Source organism: Anomaloglossus baeobatrachus, chromosome 4 (genome assembly GCF_048569485.1).
Source record: "Anomaloglossus baeobatrachus isolate aAnoBae1 chromosome 4, aAnoBae1.hap1, whole genome shotgun sequence".
NCBI classification, from domain to species: domain Eukaryota; kingdom Metazoa; phylum Chordata; class Amphibia; order Anura; family Aromobatidae; genus Anomaloglossus; species Anomaloglossus baeobatrachus.
Genome location: NC_134356.1, coordinates 521,516,611 through 521,538,400, shown reverse-complemented (window position 1 = coordinate 521,538,400; position 21,790 = coordinate 521,516,611). Strand labels below are relative to the sequence as shown.

Here is a 21,790-nt window from a genome sequence, read left to right as displayed (position 1 = left end):
CCGCACCAGAACCATCTTCAGTTCATGATACATCAATTGTAATGTCAGATCAGACCCATGTACATTTGTATCACATTAACTTACAACTCCCAGTATGTCCTTAACAATTGTAAAGAGATACTGAGAGTTGTTGTTATCAGTCATCATTAGACTGCAGACCATACAGGAACTACAGTTATGATGAGAATTAGTCAGCATCACAAATAAACATTTACATACAGGTACTTGATTGGGCTTGTTTTCTTTCTTTTTCTTCATCTTGTCCAGACACTATGACCACTTTTGGCAATCACAGCTTGTTTCTGCACACTACCATCTTTTCCATTCTTCTGCAACTCATCCCAACACGATGCTCTTAAAAATAACAGTGTCGTTATAATGTTCCTGAATAAAAATAACTGCCCTACACTGTGCTCTTGAATAAAGAATTGCCCCTCACTGTGTTTTCTGCACAAAATATGTCCCACACACTGTCCCTCTGTGGTACATGTCCTCCACACTGCCTTCTTTTTTCCACACTTCACACTGACCTCTCACACTGTATCCTACTTCTACTGCCCAGTCTCTATCATCATACTCAATAACTTCAATAGTCTCTTCATACATTTCCCCCCTCCCTCATACTGTTTCCTCACACGTTACCCACGCTCACCATACTGTCTCCTCACATATTTATATCTTCGCGCTCCATACTGTCTCCTCACACATCACACCTACTCTCCATACTGTTTCCACACCCATTCCTCCCTCTCGCTGCTCATTATATTTCCTCAGATATTCTCCCCCTCACTCACCATAGTTTATCCATACTCAATCCCCCCCCCACTCACCATATTGTTCCATAGTGTTTCCTCATACATCCCCCTCTTGCTCACCATAATGTTTCCTCATGCATTTCACTCTTCTCTATCTATACTGTGTCTGCACCCATTACCTCCCCACTCACCATACTGATTCCTCACACAATCATGTTGGGTAGCTCATGCATACATTTGACTGGCAACTATTTAGATTATGATTAGTTATGCAAATTTTTTTTAACAAACTGCATCATGTGATTGCATAGTTGGAAGAATATGAAATGAAGTCTATCCATTCAAAAGCCAAGGTGTGGTCATCCAGGCAAAATATCAACAAGTAAACAAGTTGGCTCATCACAAGGTCTATTAGTTCTGGCGCTACAAACAGGACAGTGGAGGTGGCTCGTATGCATTGTAATAGTGAAATCAGAGACATTCAAGTAAGCACCGTGCAATGTACATATAGAGAAGTCTATAATGTACGTATAGAGAAGGCCTGTAAAAAAGTGAAGAAGCTTTAGGTTCAATATCGTCATAAGAAGTGTTGGCTCAATTTTGCAAGAAAATAACGAAAAGTGGATAGTAGAAGATTGGAAACAGTTGATTTGGAGCAATGAGATGAAAGTCAATAGACTAGGCTTTGATGGGTGCAAATGGATCTGAAAGAAACAAAGGAAAACGGGCTAACAGATTGGGAAATTAAATGAACTGCCAAATTTTGAAGAGCAAAAGCAGGTTGATGATATGAGATTGTTTGACAGCCAAAGGCATTGGATACTTGACCGTGATCAATGGTGGTCTCACTGCTGAGCTATATATGAGTATCCTACAAAATAAGTTACTTCATACACTGGAGTACTGAGTATGAAAAAGACAATATAGTGTTCCAGCAGGACAACAGCCCAAAGCATATGTTGAGATTGGCAAAGAAATGGTTGAATGACAATGAGGTAGAGGTGCTGGATTGGCCCCCACAGTCCCCAGGCCTTATATCAAACACTTGTGGGAAGAGTTGAAAAAAAAGCTGTTTACATATGCAAGTTAGTCGATCAAAATGCACCAACACTCGGAACATGTGGAAAAGACCTGGGATCAGGTTTCGGTCAAGACATGCTTAAATGTGATCGAGAGCATGCGCAGAAGCATTCAGACAATGTTGAAAGCAAAAGGTGGATATACAAAATACTAACAAAATAAGAAAACTTGAAATTTAGATTTTTAGAAGCAAAATAGTAACAATGTAGTAACGTGACAAGAATCTGCATAGCTAATCATATGCTAAATAGTTGCAAGTCAAATTTATGTATGAGATAGCCAAGATGATTGTCTATAAAATGAAGGGAGTCTCATGTTCAAAGAAAGTATTGAATACATCAGCAATTGTCTAAGTAAATATATTTCTAAAAGTGCTATTAACATGAAATTTTCACCTGATGTTGATAAAAACCTATCCAATCCACAGAGGCAAAGAGTTCAAACGATAGATGTCCATGAATTCAGTTTATGTGAAATAGTGTGAAAGAGAGGGGCAAAACAACATGGAAAGTCATGACACCAGCTGAAATTTATCAGAAATTAGAAAGCAATCCTGCCACCTAGTGAACAATAATATCATCTGGTTCAATTGATTGACCATAGAAAGGTGTCTGATTACCAGCTAGCCATGACCAGGTGCCCCCCATGAGATTTCAGACAGAGTATTGAAAAGATCATCAGAAGAGTTGTCCAACAGCCAAAAGATCACCTGTGGAGAGGTACAGAAAGACCTGGAATTAGCAAGTACAATTCTTTAAAAAAAAAAAAAAAACCAATAAGTAATGCACTTAACCTCTATGGGCTGTATGCAACCTCACAATACAAGACTACATTCCTGAACAAAAAAGAATGTTGAAGTGCGTTTAAAGTTTGCTCAACAACATTTACACAAGCCTGTGAAATACTGGGAGAATATAGTCCGGTCAGATGAGTCCAAAATTGACCTCTTTTTATGCTATAATACACACCATGTTTGGAGGACAAAATGCACTGCATGTCAAGCCAAAACACCACGCCAACAGTGAAGTTTGGAGGTGGGAACATCATGGTGTAGGGTAGTGTTTCAGCATACGGCACTAGGAAACTTCATATAATTGAAGGAAGGATGAATGGACAGATATACCAAGACATTCTTGATAAAAATCTGCTGCCATCTACCAGGATGTTGAAAATGAAACATGGTGGATATTTCAGTAAAACAATGATCTCAAACACACAAGCAAGGAAACTCTCATATGGTTTCAGAGAAAGAAAATAAAGCTGCGAAAATGGCCCAGCCACTCACCTGACCTGAATCCAATAGAAAATTTATGGAAGGAACTGAAGCTCAAAGGTCAAAGAAGGTTTTGATGGAAACTTCAGGATTTGAAAAGTGTTTGTGTTAAAGATTAGTTCAAAATCACACCTGAGCAAAGCATTTTCTAGTTTCTCCATACAGGAGACATCTTGAAACTGTCATCACCAACAAAGGCTTTGTATGAAATATATATTTAATAGGGATGATCGAATACTTAGATTATTCGGCTTCGCAAATATTTTCCGAATACCTTGCCGCTATTCGCGAATATTCGATGCGCAATGTAAGTCTATGAGAAACCCCAATAACAACTATTCGAAACTATTCGGGCTTCCCATAGACTTACATTGTGCGTCGAATAGTGGCGAGGTATCCGAAAAATATTCGTGAAGTATTCGATCATCCCTAATATTTAACTTTCAGTCTGCTTGTTCAATACTTTTTCCTTTTGTCATTTCTCATTAAAACAAATAACTTTATTTGTGAACAACTTTGGTTTGATTTCTTTGCCTGTGTGGATTGGATGGGTTGTTACTTACATCTTGTAATAATTTAATGTCATTAGCAAATTTGGAAATATATTTACTTACAAAATATTTGACGTGTTTAATACTTATTTAATCTGCTGTGTATCTAATAATCAGTGTAGTGAGCAGCGGGCGCAGACAGGGCCAGGGATGACAATGTTCCTGTACAAACTTTTTGTGAGCCTTTACTGGGCTCCTTCAGCAGCAGCGTACTACGGATTGAATTAAAGCAGCACTCAGTGTGAGGAAGTGAGAGTTGTCAATCAGGATCAGTGACAGTGTTCAGAATGCAAATTGAAGGGCCGTAACGGAGACCTTGGCCATGCAAAAGGTGAACCAGAGCATCCTCATTTGCATATGAAATGAAAGTATATTTTTGTCACGATTTCTACAGAGGCTACATTCCCTTTGTAACTGTTTAACCCCTTCACCCCCAGCCTGGTTTTCACCTGCATGACCAGGCCCATTTTCTTTCAATTCTGACCAGTGTATCACTTTATGAGATTATAACTCATTGGAACGCTTCAACTGATCCCAGTGATTCTGAGATTGATTTTTCATGACATATTATCCTTCACAGTAGGGGTAAACTGAGGATGATATTTTATATGTTTTTGTTTTTTTTGCTTATTTATGAAAGTATCGTAAATTTGGCAAAAAAAATAGCAATTTTCAAACTTTTACATTTTTATACCCTTAAACCAGAGAGTTATATTACACAAAATAGTTACTAAATAACATTTCCCACATGTCTACTTTACATCAGCACAATTTTTGAACATCATTTTTTGTTAGAAGGTTAGAAGGGTTCAAAGTTTAGCAGCAATTTCTATTTTTCCTACAAAATTTACAAATCATTTTTTAGGGACATCATTACATTTGAAGTGACTTTGAGAGGCCTATGTGATAGAAAATACACCATTACACCATTCTAAACACTGCACCTCTCAAGCTGCTTAAAACTAGAGATAGGCAAAGCCACCACAGATGTTCGGGTTTGGCGGGTCTGGCTGGACTTAAAAAAAAAAAGTCTGGTTTGGGACAGGACTTGAACCTGAACATGAGCACAGACGCCAAATTCTATATACGGTAAGTCTATGGCAGGGGTCTCAAACTCGTCAGAGTAAGTGGGCCGCACATAAAAAAAATTTAAGGCAGAGGGCCGCATTCCTTTCAAATTTAATACAATATAATTGCTAATCAATTATTTCAACTATTATAACAATGCTACATTAGTATGCGCTGAGAATCAAAAATACCATGAAGCGAAACGTCATTTTTTTATATTATTTATTTGTCAAAGAGAGTGGGCATCTGTGATTGGCATCAGCATCAAAATGTATAAGCAGATTCCAGGTTATTCCAACAGCCAAGCACAGACACTCATTCTCTGTCACAGCATTAAAAAAATTACATAGCGCTCCGCAGTATTTTTGATTCTCAGAGCAGATAAAGCGGACAGGTACGGGCTGCCACCCCCAGCTGCCTGGCTTTACCTTAGCTGGCAATCAAAATACAGGGAAGCCCAATTGTTTTTTTAATTAAATAATGGAAAAAAAATGCGTGGGCTCCCGCCATATTTTGATCACCAGCCAGGTAAAACCAGACAGCTGAGGGCTGGGATTCTCAGCGTGGCAAGGCCCAAGCATTTTGGGCCCCCCGCAGCCCACAACCGCCCCTGGAAATGGCGCATTCATCACAGCGCTATTTCCAGGTGCTTTACCTGGCTCTTCCAGCATCCCTGGTGGCAGTGGCACGCTGGGTAATAATGGGGTTAATACCAGCTTTGTATTCTCAGCTGGTAGTAAACCCGAAATTCATGGTGTCATGTCAAATTAGATGTGACCACCATGAATTTTTAGTAAACAGTAAAAAAACACAACACAGAGAAAAATATTTTTATTAGAAATGAAACAAAAAACACATTTAGGGACTCCATCTTTTTTAGAAAAAAAAAAGCTTCCCTCTGACGTAGTTCAAAGTCAATGTCAGCTCAGCTTCATCGCTCTGAACAGATGAGCGTCTGTCCAGACCGACAAGAAGGCTGAGACTGAAAGTAACATTTTCCGGTCTTCCAGTCACCATCAAAATCATTTTTATCATCATCATACACACACAGCCACCATCATCATCATACAAACACACACGGCAATCATCATCATCATCATACACAGCCATCGTCATCATCATCATCGTCGTCACTCACAAACAGCCACCACCACAATCATCATCAGTCACACACAGCCACCACCGCCATTATCATCAGTTGCACACAGTCACCACCACCATCAGTCACACACAGCCACTACCGCCATCCTCATCAGCAGTCGCACACAGCCACCACCACCACCATCATCATCATCAGTCACAAACAGCCACCACCGCCATCATCAGTCACACACAGCCACCACGCCATCATCATCATCAGTCGCACACAGCCACGATCATCATCATCATCAGTCACACACAGCCACCACCGCCATCATCAGCATCAGTCACACAGCCACCACCGCCATCATCATCATCAGTCACACACAGCCACCATCACCATCATCATCAGTCGCACACAGCCACCATCACCAGTCACAAACAGCCACTACCACCGCCATCATCATCATCAGTCACACACAGCCGCCACCACCATCATCATCATCAGTCACACAGCCACCACCGCCATCATCATCATCAGTCACACACAGCCACCATCACCATCATCATCAGTCGCACACAGCCACCATCACCATCAGTCACAAACAGCCACTACCGCCATCATCATCATCAGTCATACACAGCCACCACCGCCATCATCATCATCATCAGTTGCACACAGCCACCCCCGCCATCAGCATCATCAGTCGCACACAGCCACCATCACCATCAGTCACAAACAGCCACTACCGCCATCATCATCATCAGTCACACACAGCCACCACCGCCATCATCATCAGTCGCACACAGCCACCACCGCCATTAGCATCATCAGTCGCACACAGCCACCACCGCCGTCATCATCATCAGTCCCACACAGCCACCACCGCCATCATCATCATCAGTCACACACAGCCACCACCGCCATCATCATCATCAGTCACACACAGCCACCACCGCCGTCATCATCATCAGTCCCACACAGCCACCACCGCCATCATCATCATCAGTCACACACAGCCACCACCGACATCATCATGATCAGTCATACACAGCCACCACGCTATCATCATCCTCATCATCATCAACACACAGCCATCATCATCATCATCATCATCCACACACACATACAGCCATCATCACCATCAACACACACAGCCATCATCATCATCACACACACAGCCATCATCACACACACAGCCATCATCATCACACACACAGCCATCATCACACACACACACACACACACACACACACACACAGCCATCATCATCACACAGCCATCATCACACACACACACAGCCATCATCACACACACACACACACACACACACACAGCAATCATCATCATACACACACACACACACACAGCCATCATCATACACACACACACAAACACCACAAACGTTCTAACGTGCCCTATGCTCTTGTTCCTTCCGCTGCACCCGCCGGCAAAGCAGCTGACGTCAGCGCTGCTCGGGTCGCGCTGCTGAGCTCGAGTTGAATGCCGCCGTCGATTGCTTCACCCTGACATCTGATTGAACTCCGGCTTTGATTGCTTCTCCCTGGCGGCTTCTCCAATGCGGAAGTGTGGCCGGCCGTGGCTGCAATGTGAAAGTGCGGCTGGCGACCGCTAAATGACTGGAGGCAGTGGAGGGCAAATATCAAGTGTTCTGCACTGTGAGTCTGCGGGCCGCATAAATCAGACTGGCGGGCCGCATGCGGCCCGGGGGCCGCGTGTTTGAGACCCCTGGTCTATGGGGACATAAATATGTGCACTGTAAAATGGTGTCAGTAATGCTAGAGGGATAAGAGCAGGAGAATTATACTTACCGAGCCTCCTGCACCACTTTCACACTGCTTCCACGTCCCCTCATTAAACCTCATGCATAGTCACCCTGTGTGACACTGCCTGCGATTGATTGCAATCGGACTACTGGAGTGCCGACATCTGTGATTGGTTTTGGAATGTAAAAATAAATAAATTTAAAATAATGATGTGGGGTCCCCCGTATATTGATTGCCAGTGCACATAAAGCAGACGACTTCTGGCTTCAGCCCCCAGCCATGTCCTTATCATGGCTGTGTATCAAAATATGAGAGACCCCATGCGGCTTTTTTTAAATTACTTAAATTGGGTCCCATTCAATTGGGTCTCAGCCAAGTTTGATACCCAGCCAAGATAAAGCCACAGCTGAGAGCTGGTATTCTCAGGTTGGGAAGGCCCATGGTTATTGGGCCCCCGAACCTTAAAATAGCAGCCTGCAACCGCCTTATAATTGTCACATCCATTAGATATGACAATTCTGGTGTTTTACCTGGTTCATCCCGATTGCCCTGGTGCAGTGGCAATCGGAGTAATATATGTGGTTAATTACAGCTGTAATTTGTCAAAAAAAATCACAGCTGTTATCAAACTCGAATTTAATAGGGGAGAGGGGTCTATAAGACTCCCCATTACTATCCCTGTAAGTAAAAAGAAAGAAACACAAAACACAGAGAAAAATCCTTTATTAAACAAACCCCCCCCCCCAAAAAAAAAACACTGCAGGTCTGACGTAATCCACACGAGGTCTCATTACAATCACAGATCTGCCACATCTGAGGTTGCAGTGCACAGACATATTACAAAGCGTTACCACTCACTGTGATGTTAGGGATACACTGAGCCACAGCTGTGAACGGTGAAGGCACTGACTTCCCCTGAGCTCACAGCTGGAGTTCCCAGGGTACCCCAGCTGTGACCTCAGGTGAATTGACCTGACATGAACTCATTGAACTCAGTCACCTCACTTCTGGTGAAGTCATTGAAGTCAGTACTGGATTACCAGATTAGACAATGTGTGCACATTGAGTATTTTGGTGCAGACATTTCTGTAGCAAATCTGCATCTCCTGGCAAAAAAAACACACCGAAACTGCATCAGAACGCAAACAGTTTTGATGCATTTTTTTACTAGAAGATGCAGATTTGGTATAGAAATGTCTGCACCCAAATATTCAATGTGCACACATTTTCTAATCAGGTAACACGGCATTTAGTTCAATGACTTCCTCTGAGGTGAGGTCACTGAGTTCACCTCAGGTCAGGTCACCTGAGGTCACACATGGGGTACCAAGGGAACCCCAGCTATGACAGGTAAACTCACTGACGTCACCTCTCACAGCTGCAGCTCCATCAGTGTGTCCCTGACATTGCAGTGAGCGGTCACGTATTTTTAAGGTGACCCCCACACTGCAACCTCAGATGTAGCAGGATCAGGATCATCATGGGACCTCGTGTGGACCACGTCGGACCTGCAGAGTGTTTTGGCGGTTAATAAATTGGAGAAAGAGGGTGTTTGTTTTTTCTTAAAGAATTTTTATGTATTTTGTGTTTATTTCTTTTTACTTACAGTACAGAGTTAGTAATGGGGGGGTCTCATAGTTATCTCCCCATTACCAACCTTGGGCTTGATAACATCTGTGATTTTTTTTTTTTACAAAAAATACTACAGTACAATCGAGATGAGCTAGGTAAGCACCAGAATGGTAGCATCTAATGGAAATGACAATTCTGGGGCAGCTGCGGGCTGCTTATTTTTAGGCTGGGAAAGGCCCAATAACCATGGGCTTCCCAAACCTGAGAATACCAGCCCCCAGCTGTCCGCTTTTTCTTGGCTGGGTATCAAAATGGGGGACTGCAAGCCCTTTTTCATAAATTATTTATTTAAATAATTTTTAAAAAGTTGCATGGGGTCCCTCATACTTTGATACACAGCCAAGATAACGCGCACAGCTGGGGACTTCAGCCTGTAGTTGTCAGCCTTATCTTTGCTGAGTATCAATATATGGAGGACCCTATGCCATTTCTTTTAATTCTTTAGTTATTTTTAGAATACACATCCAATCACAGACGCCGACACGCTGGCATTCTGACTGCAACCAATCACAGACACTGTCATAGAGGGTGGACGGGGGAAGCATTGAATGTGCATGAGGGTTAATGAGCAGACCCAGAAGTACTGTGATAGCTGTTCGGGAGACTTGGTAAGTACAACTGTCCTGTTTTAATCTCTATGTTGCTTCCTTTTTACTTTTTTTTTCCAAAGTTTGTCCAGGTGGCAGAATCTGAACAGTAACATGAACGTCCATGAGAAGTCTGTGTTCGGGGTCCATGCACAGACGATAGGAGTCCAGTATGGACCCTGAACTTTACAGTTTGGGTTCACCCATCACTACTTAAAACCACATTCAAGAAGGTTATTAACCCTTTAGTTGCTTCACAGGAACTAAATCAATGTGGAAGGGAAAAATGAGAATGTTACTTTTTCTCACAAAAATGTTACTTTAGCCCCAAATTTTGCATTTTCATAATGGTAACAGGAGGAAATGCACTATACAATTTCTTGTGCAATTTCTTATGAGTACGCAAATAACTCAAGTGTGGTGGAAATCTACTGTTTGGACGCTCGGCAGGGCTTGGAAGGGAAGGAGTGCCATTTGAATTTTAGAGTGCAATATTGACTGGAATAGATACCAGATGCCATTTTGTGTTTGGAGAGCCCCTGATGTGCTTAAACAGAGGACTTCCCCCACAGGTGAACTCATTTTGGAAACTAGACCCCTCAAGAATTGAATCTAGATTTTTGGTAAGCACCCGCAGCGGCTTCACAGAATTTTATAACATTGAGCCGTGAAAATGAAAAAATACATTTTTACTACAAAAATGTTACTTCAACCTCAATTCTTTCATTTTCGCAAGGGAAAGAGGAGAAAATACACGTAATTTCTTTTTTCTCCTGAGTACGCGGATACCCTATATGTGATGTGAATCTACTGTTTGGACTCATGGAAGGGCTCAGAAATGAATGCCATGTCATGTTTGGAGAGCATCTGATGTACCTAAATGATGGAGCTCCCCCACAATTTGTTGTGCAATTTCTTCTCAGTACCCAAATAATCCAAGTGTGGTGGAAATCTACTGTTTGGATGCTCGGCAGGGTTAGGAAGGGAAGGAGCACTATTTTAATTTTAGAGTGAAACATTGACTGGAATAGATACCGGACGCCATTTCGCTTTTTGAGAGGCTATGATGTGCTTAAACAGTGGACCTCCCCCACATGTGACCCCATTTTGAAAAACTAGATCCCTCAGGGAATTAATCTAGATGTTTGGCGAGCACCTTAACCCCCTCCCCCCTCTTTATGGGCTTCACAGAATTGTAAAACATTGAGCCATGAATCTGAAAAAATACAATTTTACCACAGAAATGTTGCTTCAACCTCAAATATTTCATTTTCACAAGGGAAAGAGGAGAAAATAGATGTAAAATATGATTTTTTTCTGCTGAGTACACCGATGCCCCATATGTGCTGTGAATCTACTGTTTGGGCTCATGGCAGGGCTCGGAAGCGGACACCATGTCACTTTTGGAGAGCATCTGATGTACCTAAACGGTGAAGCTCACCCACAATTTGTTGTGCAATTTTTTCTGAGTATGTAAATAACCCAAGTGTGGTGGAAATCTGCTGTTTGGGTGCTCGGCAGGGCTCGGAAGGGAGGGAGCAACTTTTGAATTTTAGAGTGCAACATTGTCAGGAATAGATACGCCAATTTGTGTTTGGAGAGCCCCTGATGCTTAAACAGGGGACCTCACCCACATTTTGAAAACTAGATCCTTCAGGGAATTTATGTAGATGTTTGGTTAGCAGTAGCACCTTAACAACCCCCCTCAGGTGCTTCACAGAATTTTATAACGTTGAACCGTGAAAATAAAAAAAAAAAATACATTTTTACCACAAAAATGTTGCTTTAACCCCAAATCTTTCATTTTTACAAGGTGTAACGTTGCGCCCTGCAACGTGGGGGTTTCACTCGCTTGCAGCGGTGTGAGGTAGCTTCAGCAACACACGTACACAGTCTCTTCATAGAAATTCTGGCAGTTTATTAAAAACACTCAGCATAAACTGCCCTCAAACATAAACAATAAGTCCATATTGGAAGTTTAGCAACTTCCCCACTCTCTGGCTCCTGCCAGCGTACAACTCTAGCCAAGGTTCCTTCCAGCACCCAGGGCCCTCTGCAGACCCCTGTCTGTCTCTCCTCCTGGAGAGATTCGGCCCTACAGCCCTGGCCTGGCTGCACTCACCTCAGACTCAATATCAGAGCCTTGTGATCAGCCTCCATGCAGGCTGATACACCGAAAGCTCCTGGCTCTGCTTTCACTTGTTTCCAGTCCACACACTGGACATCTAGAGCCAGTCTCTCTCTAGACTGCCCTAGACACACTTCCACCCAGGTTCAGAGACAGGATTGCTTTAACCCCTGGAGCCTCACCCACAGGTGGTAAGGAGTGTGTAATCAGCATCACACACCCTTCCATGGCTCTGCATGTAATGCAATCCTGTGGAACCACAGGTCACAGCCAGCTTCACATTGCAGAGCACCCACGCTTCTGCAAAACATACCGGCCCTTTGTAATACAGCCGGTTGATACCTCACAAAGGGTAACAGAAGATAATGGACCATATATTTTATTGTGCAATTTCTCCTGAGTTCGCCAATACCCCATATATGCTGAAAACAACATTTGAGGCACAGTACAAAGTGAAGAAGGGAAGAAGCTACATATTTGAGTTCAGATTTAAGGCCCCGTTACACGCAACGACATCGCTAACGAGATGTCGTTGGGGGTCACGAAATTCGTGACGCACATACTGCCTCGTTAGCAACGTCGTTGCGTGTGACACGTATGAACGACTGCTATCAATCACAAATACTCACCTAATCGTTGATCGTTGACACGTCGTTCAAATCCCAAATATCGTTGCTGGTGCTGGACGCAGGTTGTTCGACGTTCCTGAGGCAGTACACATCGCTACGTGTGACTCCTCAGGAACGACGAACAACAACGTACCTGCGTCCTCCAGCAACGAGGTGGGCGTGACTTTACTTCGGCTGCTCTCCGCCCATCCGCTTCTATTGGACGCCTGCCGTGTGACGTCGCTGTGACGCCGCACGAACCGCCCCCTTAGAAAGCAGGCTGTTCGCCGCCCACAGCGACATCGCTAAAAAGGTAAGTATAGTGTGACGGGTACTAGCAATATTGTGCGCCACGGGCATAGATTTGCCCGTGATGCACAAACGACGGGGACGGGTGCTTTCATGAGAGACATCGCTAGCAATATCACTGCGTGCAAAGCCCCCTTTAGTTTGAATTGCGGGTGCCATGTCAGATTGGCAAAGCCCCTGAGGTTCCAGAAGAGCTTATCAGACAATGACGGACAGATAATGTTTTGCAGAAAACCATAATAAATCATTATTAATAAAAAAAACTATCCATGTCTACAATCCATAATTCTGATTTGACAACATCAGCTACATTCACTGTAAACTGTCAAATGAGTGCAATCAGAATAATCTGTATAAGTTTCTTCGGCCTCAAAAAAATCATGGACGTTTTAAATATTTTTTACAGACAGAGCAAAATATTGACCAATTTTTATGGACTGCCCTGAAATTTCCTCGAAGGAAAGCTATTTTCAAAGTGACAGTTTGCTCAGCTATAACTTCAGTGGTTTTGTCAGATTTTGTGCCATGACCAAATGTGCAGCAATAAGTAGAGAGTAGGTCATGCTGCATGAAAACTGAATCACCTTTTATTTACTTTTTATAACAGGGCAAAAGAGCCGCGAGGAGGATGTGGCCACTGGAGGCGGACAGACAGTTATCCATGACGAGCACGAGCAAGTGATCTACAGCTACTCCTTCTTCCACTTTGTATTTGTGCTCGCCTCCCTCTATGTGATGATGACGCTGACCAACTGGTTCAGGTGCGCATTCCGAACATTCCCAGGTGCTTAGTCTCCTCGCTGGGCTGGATGAAGGGCCTGCTGAGAAATAACTCAACGTGATTTACAGAATGCTTAGATACAAGCCAGAAGAGCCCTTATACGCCATTTGAGCCACTTATTGACATTCTCTCCTTACATGTTGATTGAGCAATACAGGCAACTTGTCTCATAATAATAATATAATAATGCCCAGTATTCCTTTGTTGGTTCTGATTTGGAAACTGTTCAGGAATGTAAGTGGTCTAAGGGGTGCTTCACACACAGCGAGCTCGCTGCCGAGATCGCTGCTGAGTCACGCTTTTTGTGACGCAGCAGTGACCTCATTAGCGATCTCGCTGTGTGTGACACTGAGCAGCGATCTGGCCCCTGCTGCGAGATCGCTGCTCGTTACACACAGCCCTGGTTCGTTTTCTTCAAAGCCGCTCTCCTGCTGTGACACACAGATCGCTGTGTGTGACAGCAAGAGAGCGACAAATGAAGCGAGCAGGGAGCAGGAGCCGGCGTCTGACAGCTGAGGTAAGCTGTATCCAAGATAAACATCGGGTAACCAAGGTGGTTACCCGATATTTACCTTAGTTACCAGCCTCCGCAGCTCTCACGCTGCCTGTGCTGCCGGCTCCGGCTCTCTGCACATGTAGCTGCTGTACACATCGGGTTAATTATTCCATGTACCACTATAGCTGGCCTTTGTTCTTTTATCTAGAATTGTTTTACAATCTCTAAAGTAAAGACAGAAAGGAGTGGCAGGTTGTTTGTCACATCAGGTCAGAACATTTGGCATGAAAAATGTTCTTTCTCTTACAAACACAGTATAAATTTATCTGTTACATGAGGTGTGTGATAATTATTGTGTATGTAATTGCCATAAAGTATCCCATAATAACATAATCCTTGGATCAAGTCTGTTCCGGATCTGCAGAGACTTGACAAGAATTGCACAACGGTGTATATTAGGTACACCTTGAAAAGCTCAGATGACAATGCTAAAGACTGTCAAAGAGCCATTCAGAGTCCACCCATTTCCCAAATAGGTGCAATAATATGGCAGTCTGTATCTGCTGAAAAAACACACAAACTAAGAAAACCACTAGAATTTGTAACTGAGAAGGGCTTATGTACCATTCAACTTTTTCACAAGAGTAGCATTGCTCCTGAAGAAAACCAGTTGTTTTTTTTTTTATTTGAAATGTCCCATTATATTAGGGTGGTCTCATTCAGCAGAAAGGATATATGCAGTCATGGCCGAAAGTGTTGACACCCTTGAAATTGTTTCAGAAAATGAAGTATTTCTTCCAGGAAATTATTAAAATCACACAGTTTGTTACACACGTTTATTTCCTTTGTGTGTACTGGAACAACACAAAAAAAAACATAAAAAAGACAAATTGGACATAATTTCAAACAAAACCTTCAAAATTGGTAGGACAAAATTGTTGGCACCTTTGCAAAATTGTTGGTAAACAATATTGTTCTGGTCGTTGAAACTCACCTAAAGCAAGTAACCAGATAAAAAAGGGAGACGTTGACTCAATCTTTTCATTGTATGTCTTTGTCTGGCACACTAAGCATAGAGGATAGAAAGAGGAGATGAGAACTGTCCGAGGACTTGAGAACCCAAATAGTTGAAAAAATGTCAATAATGTCAAGGTTACAAGTTTATCTCCAGAAATCTTGATGTTTCTTTGTGCCTGTGTTGTAACTATGTGCAACATAATCAAGACGTTTACAGCCCATGGCACTGTGGCTAATCTCCCTGGACATGGGTGGTAGAGAAAAATTGATGAAAGGTTGTATGGGGAGCTGGCTGCTGAGTCTGACTAAAGACTATTAGACCAATGAATGTAAAGTGCAGTCCACAACTCCAATGGATGCAGACTTCGAGCCAGGCACAAGATTGGTAATTAGAGTAAAACAATCATTCGATTACTCTCATTAGTGTCTCAGGGGCCTCAATTAAGTCATTGTTCACCCAGCCACTAGTCTCATTATGTGGATGGGGATTGTAGACCCAATACCTCCACCAATGCACAGTTAGCTTTAGGGGAGGGGGTGATTTCCTGAGTACTGGGCTCAATACCGGGGTACTTAGGACACTGACAACAGAATGGGGGGATGCTTCCAGCTGGAGCTGGATACATGTGCTATGGTCGTGGTATCCATTGTCTGGTAGAGCATAGGCTGTGACTTCACAATATACCGGCAGAAAATACAAAAGATGTGGGCCCACCAAAAGTTGGGAGACAATGGGTATCGTATGGTACGGTGACAGTAGAACTACCTGTCCCAGTTTGGGATCTTGTAGACTTGGGGCATCTCATTTTGGCCATCTTCTTGTAGTTGCTGTAAGAACATGGACAGAAAAATATAAATAATTGCATTGTTAACATGCCTAGGTGATTAATACAACCCACAACCTCAGATCTTCAAACCACAGGATGGTCCAGATGGTAAATAAGCAGCCCCTATCAAGTTCAAAAGAAATTTAAGCTGTCCTGCAGGTTCAGGGTGCATCAGTGTCAGCGCAAATTATCAATCCACATTTGAATTAAATGATATACTATGGCAGGAGACCCATGAGCACCCCACTGCTGACACAGAGACATAAAAAAGCTAGACTGCAGTTTGCTAAAATGTGCGTGAGTAAGCCAAAATCCTTCTGGGAAAGTGTCTTGTGGACAGATGAGACCAATATAGAGTTCTTTGGTAAAGCACATCATTCTACTATTTATTGAAAATGTAATGAGGCCTACAAAGGAAAGAACACAGCACCTACAGTCAAATATGGTGGCGGTTCAAAGATTTATTGTGCTTGTTTTGCTGCCTCTGGCATTGGGTGTTCTGACTGTGTGCAAGGAATCATGAAATCTGAAGATTACCAAAGAATTTTGGTTCGCAATATAGTGCCTACAGTCAGAAAGCTGGGTTTGCGTTCTAGGTCATGGGTCTTCCGGCAGGACATTAACCCCAAACATACTGTAAGAAGCACCAGAAATGGATGGAAACAAAGCGCTTGAGATTTCTGAAGTGTCAGCAATGAGTCCAGATCTAAATCCCATTGAACACCTGTGGAGAGTACTTAATATTGCTGTTGGGAGAAGGCACCCTTCAAATATGAGAGACCTGGAGAAGTTTGCAAAAGAAGAGTGGTCCCAAATTCCAGTTGAGAGGTGTAAGATGTTTCTGGATTGTTAACGGAAACCATTGATTGTGGTTATTCATTGCAAAGGGTGTGCAACCAAAGATTAAGTTGTGGGTGCCAACAATTTTGTCTGGCCCAATTTGGGGGTTTTGCGTGAAATTATGTCCAATTTGCCTAATTTCTCTGTTTTGTTTTGGGGGTTTTTTTTGTGTTGATCCAATATACACAAAGGAAATAAACTTGTATGACAAAGAATGTGTAATTGCAAACATTATTTAGAAGACATACTTAATTTCTGGAACAATTTCAAGGGTGCCAAAATTTTCAGCCATGACTGTAGATGTCCTTTCTTTATATTTCATAATCCCTTTAACTTCACGTTAGGCTTTGGTTCAGTGCACCTTAGGCTGGAAACACATCTATGCGAGTAAAATCGGTCCGAGTTGGCTGAAAAAAACTCGGCTGATTTTAGTTTACGTTAGGTCAGAGTGCAATGCAACTGCACTGCGATCCTGAGATTTTTCTCATGATTGCAGTGCGTGTGCAATGTGTGTGTGATCCATGTGTGATCCTTTTTTTTCTCAGCAGCTGTCATCTGCCATTCAGCTATGCTACATGGCCGCTGACAGCAGCCACAGACAGCTATGTAGCAGAGCTGAATGGCAGAAGGCAGATGACAGCACACACAGACAGAGCCGCACGATCAGAATGAACTCGGGTGAACTTCACCCGACTTCATTGTCATGCCGCGACTCTGTCTGTGTCGCGTCCTGATTAGCGGTCACCCGTGCAGGACTCACCGGTGACCGCTAATCCCCTGAATGACTAAATTGAGCAGCGCGATTAGTGCTGCCGTCACTCAGATTACCCGCGGCTAGCTGGATCCTTCCCCCGTGACCGCAACTCACCTGTGACTTCATCGCTGTCACTCGGGCGACTTGCTGTCACTGTTGGAGGATCCAGCGGTGGCTGCGAGTAACCTGAGTGACAGCTCAGCTGATCGCGCTACTCACCTCAGTTGCTGCGTGGAGCTGGCAGGAGCGGTGGTGTCTTCTGTCACCTTCATGTAGCAGTGCTGGAAGCGACGCTGGACCTCCGTGGATTACGTCGGACAAGGATGGGTTTCTTGCGCACTTAATAAAGTGGTGAACGAGGGTCTTTGTTATTGTTTATTATTTCAAATAAAGGATTTTTTCACTGTGTGTGTTTATTAACTTTAATTTACAGGTTAATCATTGGGGGTGTCTCATAGACGCCTGCAATGATTAATCTAGGATTTACTGGCATGCTATGGGCTGCCATTAACTCCTTATTACCCCGATTGCCAACGCACCAGGGCAAATCGGGAAGAGCCGGGTACTGTCCCAGAACTGTCGCATATAATGTATGCAGCAATTCTGGGTGGCTGCTGACTGATATTGTTAGGCTGGGGGGCTCCCCATAACGTGGAGCTCCCCATCCTGAGAATACCAGCCTTCAGCCGTATGGCTTTATCTGGCTGGTATTAAAATTGGGGGGCCCGCACGCCGTTTTTTTTTAATTATTTATTTATTTTACTGCTCAGCATAGACACGCCCACCGGCTGCTGTGATTGGTTGCAGTGAGACAGCTGTCACTCAGTGTGGGGGCGTGTCTGACTGCAACCAATCATAGGTGCCGGTGGGCGGGTAAAGCAGTGAATACGAGATTGAATAATGAGCGGCCGGCTTTTTCAAAAGAGGAGAAGCCGCCGGAGCAGTGTGAACGCCGTGCAGCGCCGCGCTGGTGATCGGGGATCGGTGAGTATGAGAGAGGGGGGAGAGGGATAGACCGACATGCTCAGAGAGAGAGGGACAGAGATAGTGACCGACCGACAGAGAGAGAATAGAGAGCGAGAGGGAGAGACCGACTGACAGAGAATAGTGATTGACAGACATTGTGAGACATCACTCGTTTCCAGTGTTTTAGGAAACATGCGAGAAATGTATTTAGAAAATCAGATGTCACTAGGATGGTGTGAGTGCCGTCCCGTGACATCCGATTTTTTACATGCTCCCGTAGACTTGCATTGGAGAGACTCGCAGTAGAAACTCGCAAAAAAGCAGCATGCTGCGATTTTTTTCTTACTCCAATTTGGACTGGGAAAAAAAAATCGCAAATGGGAGCTGAATCATTCACTAACACGTGTCCGATTCCAATGCGAGATTTTCTCGCATTGCTCTACTGCGAGAAACTCGCAAGTGAGAAGCAGCCCTTACATCCGTGCTCCAATATCCATTGCTGGTTGTAGGATGAGTTAACTGAGAATCATTTGGTCAGCTAGCTATGGCAGCCTGACCTAGTTTGGAACTTTAGCTGTCTTTTGTCTGAGCTTCTCTCAGCTGATTTATAACCACAGACCACATCAAAGTGGAATGTACAGGAAAATATTTTTTATGATACTCAGTTGAAAAAAATATATATTTTGAGCTCCAAATACATGCATTTTAGTGAAAAAAAAAGTTTTCCTGTATGTACAAATTCCTGTAACTTTCTACATATAAAACATTAATAAACATAGGCCATCTAATATGTTAGAATGCCTCTGAAATCAGCAGGTTTGCCCAACCTTAAAGAGGTGGTTCACCCCTTTTCATTACTGGCCAAATCCATATTATGTTGAGAAACAAGGTTTCTCTCAAATACCTTGTGTTCCCAATAATGCCTGTGAGCGGCACTATTGCTGTCCCCTGAGCTCTATGATCTCTAATGTCCGGTGAGGTCACATCAACTTCCTGTTGACCTGACTTCACCGCGGCTGGCCCCCGTCTCTGTGAGTCACTGGGCTGTGGGCAGAGTTTAACCACTCGTCACAGCCCAGTATCACTCCTGCTTACTTCACTCTGCAGTGAAGAAGGATGCGGCAGGGAGCTGCTGGGCTGTGATGAGTGATAAAACTCTGCCCCCAGTCTAGCCACTGAGGAAGACTAGAGTTCGCCTCAGTTGACGTGACATCACTGGACATCAGAGGTCACGGATCCCGGAGGTCACGTGAAGGGGGTGAGTGGACCACAATAGCGCCGCTCACAGGCACTATTGGCAACACAAGGTATTTGAGAGAAACCTTGTTTCTCAACATGATGTAGATGTGGCCAGTAATGAAAAGGGGTGAAGCACCCCTTTAAGTGTTTAAAAGAAAAAAAGAAATATAAAAAAAAAAACAAAAAAAAACGCTCATGGGGTCCAGTCCCAGGGAGGGTGCTTGAAGCCTCAATTACACTCAATAGGCTTTGTTGAGGACAGGCCGTCAATAAGATTCAGGTGGTTAACATTCCCATACACTGGTATTTTTGGTATGTTTGCTGGCATAGAGTAACATATTACACATTTTAATTTAGTGGGGGGGGGGGGGGGGGTTCCATCATGATAAATTGTGACCAGACCCACTAACCTATGGACTGTGTATAGTTATGTGATAAAGGCAGCATATAGTTATGGTACATTTTATCCTTCCCACTTCCCAGCATTGCATAGAACACATAGAGTTGGCTATATCCCAGTTTCATTATTTATCTGGAGGGTGGAATGATTTCTGTGTCTTGCTTGTTGTGATGTGGACTTTGCATTAAGTATCAGCAAATCTATACACTCTCTCTACATTGAATTGCATAGAGTGGCCAAAGGGCAAAATAATTGTTCAGAAGTGCTGAGGTTAGTATGTATATAAAGTCATGCACAACATGCATAGCTTCCAGCCTTCTGAACACCTCATTGTGACTAATGTTTAAGTATCACTGTGACTAATGCTAGACAATTGTGCATTCTAATGCAATGTTTTGTGGTTGCAGCTACGAGAACTCTTCACTGGAGACTGTGTTCACCCATGGGAGTTGGGCTACATTTTGGATCAAGGTGGCATCCTGTTGGACATGTGTCTTACTTTATTTATGGATACTTCTGGCACCGACATGCTTTTCTGGAAATGGACATAACCAAAAGAATGGCCCACCACAACAAATACTGAGACGAAGACAGTTTCGTAGGGTCACAGTGTCCAAGTGAAATGTCCTAACACCTTCATCTGATCTAAGGACATTGTGATAGGATTTATAATGGGCATGTGAGATTAAGGATTTAACAAAATGTGGAGGGAATACATGCACAGAAATTGGATTGTTCCCATGTTCATTACTATGACTTTCTTTGATGGCACTGAGGAAGTAGAAGTAATCTGGAGCTGATAATGAGGGCATCTCACCAATGACACAAACTTTACAATTTTCAGACTTTTTGAGGGGGATATTAGTACTCTAAGGGGTACTTTGCATACTGCGACACCGCTAGCCGATTGTAGCGATGCCGAGCGCGATAGTCCCCGCCCCCGTCGCAGATGCGATCTCTTGTGATATTGTGATAGCTGCCGTAGCGAACATTATCGCTACGGCAGCTTCACACGCACTTACCTGCCCTGCGACGTCGCTCTGGCCGGCGACCCGCCTCCTTCCTAAGGGGGCGGGTCGTGCGGCGTCACAGCAATGTCACACGGCAGTCGGCCAATAGAAGCGGAGGGGTGGAGATGAGCGGGACGTAAACATCCCGCCCACCTCCTTCCTTCCTCATTGCAGGCAGGACGCAGGTAAGATGTTCCTCGCTCCTGCGGCTTCACACACAGAGATGTGTGCTGCCACAGGAACAAGGAAAAACATCGTACCTGTCACTGCAGCGAAATTATGGAAATGACCGACACTACACAGATCACCGATTTTCAACGCTTTTGCGATCGTTTATCGGTGCATCTAGGCTTTACACGTTGAGACGTCGTTACTGGCGCCGGATGTGCGTCACTTTCGATTTGACCCTGATGATATCGCAGTAGCGATGTCGCAACGTGCAAAGTACCCCTTAGGCTATGTGCGCACGCTGCGGATTTACCGTGGATTTTCCCGCGGATTTGCTGCAGAAAATGTGTCTAACATTTCTGCAGTCATTCCCCAGCAAGTCCTATGGGTTTAAAAAAATGCTGTGCGCACACTGCGTTTTTTTTTATACCCG

The 21,790-nt window shown here is 43.7% G+C and overlaps 1 protein-coding gene across 1 annotated transcript in view; it reads left to right on the top strand.

The window, feature by feature from the left end:
- SERINC4 (serine incorporator 4) overlaps positions 1 to 21,124 on the top strand; it is a 117,565-nt gene extending 96,441 nt beyond the window's left edge. Inside the window, exons 12-13 of the mRNA XM_075343721.1 lie at positions 13,467 to 13,620; positions 20,587 to 21,124. Coding sequence (XP_075199836.1) covers positions 13,467 to 13,620; positions 20,587 to 20,800 — 368 coding nt within the window. The 3' untranslated portion in view covers positions 20,801 to 21,124. The remainder of the gene's footprint in view (positions 1 to 13,466; positions 13,621 to 20,586) is intronic.
- Positions 21,125 to 21,790: the final 666 nt, after the last annotated feature.